Below are 3,404 nucleotides of genomic sequence, written 5' to 3'. Positions count from 1 at the left end.
TGACTCATCCTTCCTATTTACCACCAATGATTGAAACATCGGCCAAATCAATATATCAGCATATCATTGGCCTATCTTCATTGTGTGTGTGTGTGTGTGAGTGTGTGTGTGTGTGTGTGTGTGTGTAGTAAAGGTGAGGGCACATCCTTGTAGATTAAAGCCAAAGGGTGTTTGAATGGAGCAGAGTTGGGGTCATTTAATGAGGAGATTCACCATGTTTGAATCAGAGGTCATTCTATGATGTTGTTATTCTATTTCTACGTCTGGGTCTGTTGTCAGCGGTTACACTGTGCAGGTCAGGGACCTGCTGGGTGAATCTGTCACAGAGAACATGTCTAAAGATTCCCCAGAACCTCAACAAGCCCAGGTGGATGAAGACGTCTGAGGGAGAGGAACAGAGGATGAGGAGACAAAGAACAAAGAGAGGGAGAGAGGGAGGGAAGAGAGGGAGGGGAGAGAGGGAGAGAGGGAAGGAGAGAGGGAGAGAGGGAGAGAGGGAGGCAGAGGGGAGGGGCAGAGATGTACTGGATGGCCTTTGCTTAAACACATTTTTGTTCTTTTCTTTGCTGTTTAGATTTCGTTTTGTCATTTTGGCTTTAAACAGCCACTTTTTAGTCTTATTCCATGTTCCCCTTGTTCCCCCCCCTGTTCCCCTCCCCTAGTAGTCTGTCTCATGTCTTAAAAACATCAGAAACACAACCTCACCCCCCTCCTCCTCTCACCCCCCTCCTCCTCTCACCCCCCTCCTCCTCTCCCTCCACCACCGCAGGTCCCAGGGAGATTGCTTCCGTGCGTGCATGTGCTTAAGGGAGTGAGTGTGAGTGTGAGTGTGTGTGTGTGTGTGTGTGTGTGTGTGAGAGAGTGTGAGAGAGTGAGCGTCAGCGCTCCCACATGGCCTCCATGCAGGACGGGCTGAACATCACGGCTCCTCCCTACAGCAAGGTCCTGCTGCTGGGCTCTATCGCTGCCGCCTCCGCCTTCATCGTCACCATCCTCATCCTCGTTCTCTGTGTCGGCTGCCAGAGGTGAGATGAGTCAATGACCATGAATGACCACACACACACACACACACACACTCACACACACACACACACACACACACACACACACTCACACACACACACACACACACACACACACACACACACATTAACATAGCTCTATTGTGTTTATTGCGTAGGAAAGGAAAGACTCACAATGTTTCCAGTGAAGGTGGGAAACAGCGGCTGATGGACATGGTGAGCAGAGGTCTCTCAACTTACACTTCCTCAGATCAGGCTTTTTCACTAAGAGATAACTGACAGTTCAGCCCTCTACTTCAGCACTGAGAAGCATCACTGTTAACCCATGGGACACTTACCGGTAACTATGTCTATAGTCCCCAAGTTATTGTTTAGTTTAATTTGAGGAAATCTACATTCCGTTTTTGGGTCGCTGGGTGTGTGTGTTCAGCGTGGCTGTGCCTGTGTGTTGACAGAGCATTCTCAGGCAGTCCAAGCTGCGCTCCATCAGCAAGTCAGACGGGGAGATGAACAAACTCAACTGCAATGGCAAGAGTGAGTTCACCTGCTCTCAGATCAGCTCACCTGGAGCAGGGGAGGGCTGGTTGAGATGCTGTAGCCACAAGAGTCTCGACCACATGAAATATTCAGCTAAATGTGTGGGGTTCTGTAGTCAGCAAACCATCAGCCTCCCCCTTTTCCTTTGTCCTCTGTGGACCAATGATCAGGCAGCCCGATGCTAACCCCGTGGTCTTCATTACGTCCTGCAGAGTCATCTAAGAAGAACCGTCCGGCCAGCATGGACCTCCTCCTGCTGCCCAGTCGGCGCTCCAACTCCGACCTGCGCGTCCGGGGGCCGGCAGCTGCCCCAGATCCCCCCCCGGGGGGGGGGGAGGACGGGAGCACACCTACTCTGAGGTGGGCCACCGCTCCTCCCCCAAACGCGGCCCGGACGACAACCTCTACGCCATCGTGGCTGCAGGGCGGGGAGACGGACACCACCCGCCCCCCCCCGCGGTCCCCGCCAACACCCCCCGCCCCCCCGGACCCCGACGGAGACGTGGAGGAGGGGCTCCCCGAGCCAGAGCCGGCGGCCCAGGCCATGGCCCCCCCCCCATTCTCAGGCCATGGCCCCTCCCCACCCCCAGGCCATGGCTCCCCCCCCCACCCACAGGAGACAGCAGAGTACGCCTGCGTCAGGAAGCTGAGGAAGGTGGACAAGGCGCCCCAGAAGAGGGACAGTGGCACGGACATGGGGGAGCCCCCAGCCCCGCCTCCACGCCACGCCCCGCCCTCGCACCCTGCCCCGCCCCCGCCACACCCTCACAGCCAGAAGATGCCGCGCAAGAACGTGGAGGCGTTTAACCTCCCCACCTTCCCTAAGGTTGGTGAAGACATACTGGATACAGTGTGTTTGTTAGTGGGCGTATTTCAGTTTACTGGTTTCCTACGTTTAGCTCACACACTGTGTGTGTGTGTGCATGTGTGTGGTGTGTGTACGCATGTGCATGTGTGTGTGAGTGTGTGTGTGTGTGTGTGTGTGTGTAGTATATAGGTTTCTCTATTGTACTAAGCGCTGCTCATGCAAGCCTGCTGCCATGTGAATGACGCAATCCAGTGAAACAGGCTGATCCCTGAGCTGAGACAGAGCTCCTCCTCTACTGGGAGGCGGCCAGATGGCTTCTAAAAATGCACCAGGTCAAAAGACGTGCGATGTGTTGAAGTACGGTGTGATTCTGCATACGGCGGAAAGGGAAATGTGTTTCTATATCCCCCGTGCCTCAATATGCTGCGTTCACTGACTGTTATGGTCTAGATGCTTGATTGACACCTTAAATTTCATGCCTGCAAGGCTGTTGTTGAGGGGTAGTGGAGGAGAAGGCACCTCATTTGGGAGGCGCAGTATCTGGCAGGGAAGCTGGGGCCTACAGACGCCACTAGGGAGCAGGATCAGACAGCAGGCGTCCCTGATGGACGGTTCTCAGGGTTCATGGTGTACTCAAGGAACAAAACTGTTTGTCGGAGGGAGTATTTTGCACACCGTTTTGGAAGGTGTTGTAATGTATTCTGAAGTGTGTGTTTGGGCGTGCTTGTGTGCGTGTGTGTGCGTGTGTGAGTGTGCGTGTGTGTGCGTGTGTGTGCGTGTGTGTGCGTGTGTGTGTGTGCGTGTGTGTGTGTGCGTGTGTGTGCGTGTGTGAGTGTATGTAATCACATGTGGTGACTGATTCCTCTCTCCCATTGGCTGGCAGGAGGCGGTGTTCATGGGTAATGGAGAGCAGTACATCTGGAAGCCCCCAGAGGATGATGACATCACCATGCTCCAGAACAAACCCCTAGGCCCCCTGAGCCCCCACAGCACGGATACACAACCATCTACTGCTGCGGTGAGTCAGGACAGAGAGT

At 54.4% G+C, this 3,404-nt stretch overlaps 1 protein-coding gene across 1 annotated transcript in view; it reads left to right on the top strand.

Moving 5' to 3' along the window:
* Positions 1-891: 891 nt before the first annotated feature.
* Positions 892-3,404, top strand: part of LOC310808111 (uncharacterized protein) — a gene marked incomplete at both ends in the record, with an annotated part of 3,305 nt that continues 792 nt past the window's right edge. Inside the window, 8 exon segments of the mRNA XM_083674810.1 lie at positions 892-1,025; positions 1,181-1,238; positions 1,478-1,556; positions 1,772-1,848; positions 1,850-1,876; positions 1,878-2,033; positions 2,035-2,385; positions 3,251-3,385. Coding sequence (XP_083530936.1) covers positions 892-1,025; positions 1,181-1,238; positions 1,478-1,556; positions 1,772-1,848; positions 1,850-1,876; positions 1,878-2,033; positions 2,035-2,385; positions 3,251-3,385 — 1,017 coding nt within the window.

This window comes from Argentina silus, assembly GCF_951799395.1.
Source record: "Argentina silus genome assembly, chromosome: 8".
NCBI lineage: Eukaryota > Metazoa > Chordata > Actinopteri > Argentiniformes > Argentinidae > Argentina > Argentina silus.
This window is presented reverse-complemented; position numbering and strand designations above follow the sequence as displayed.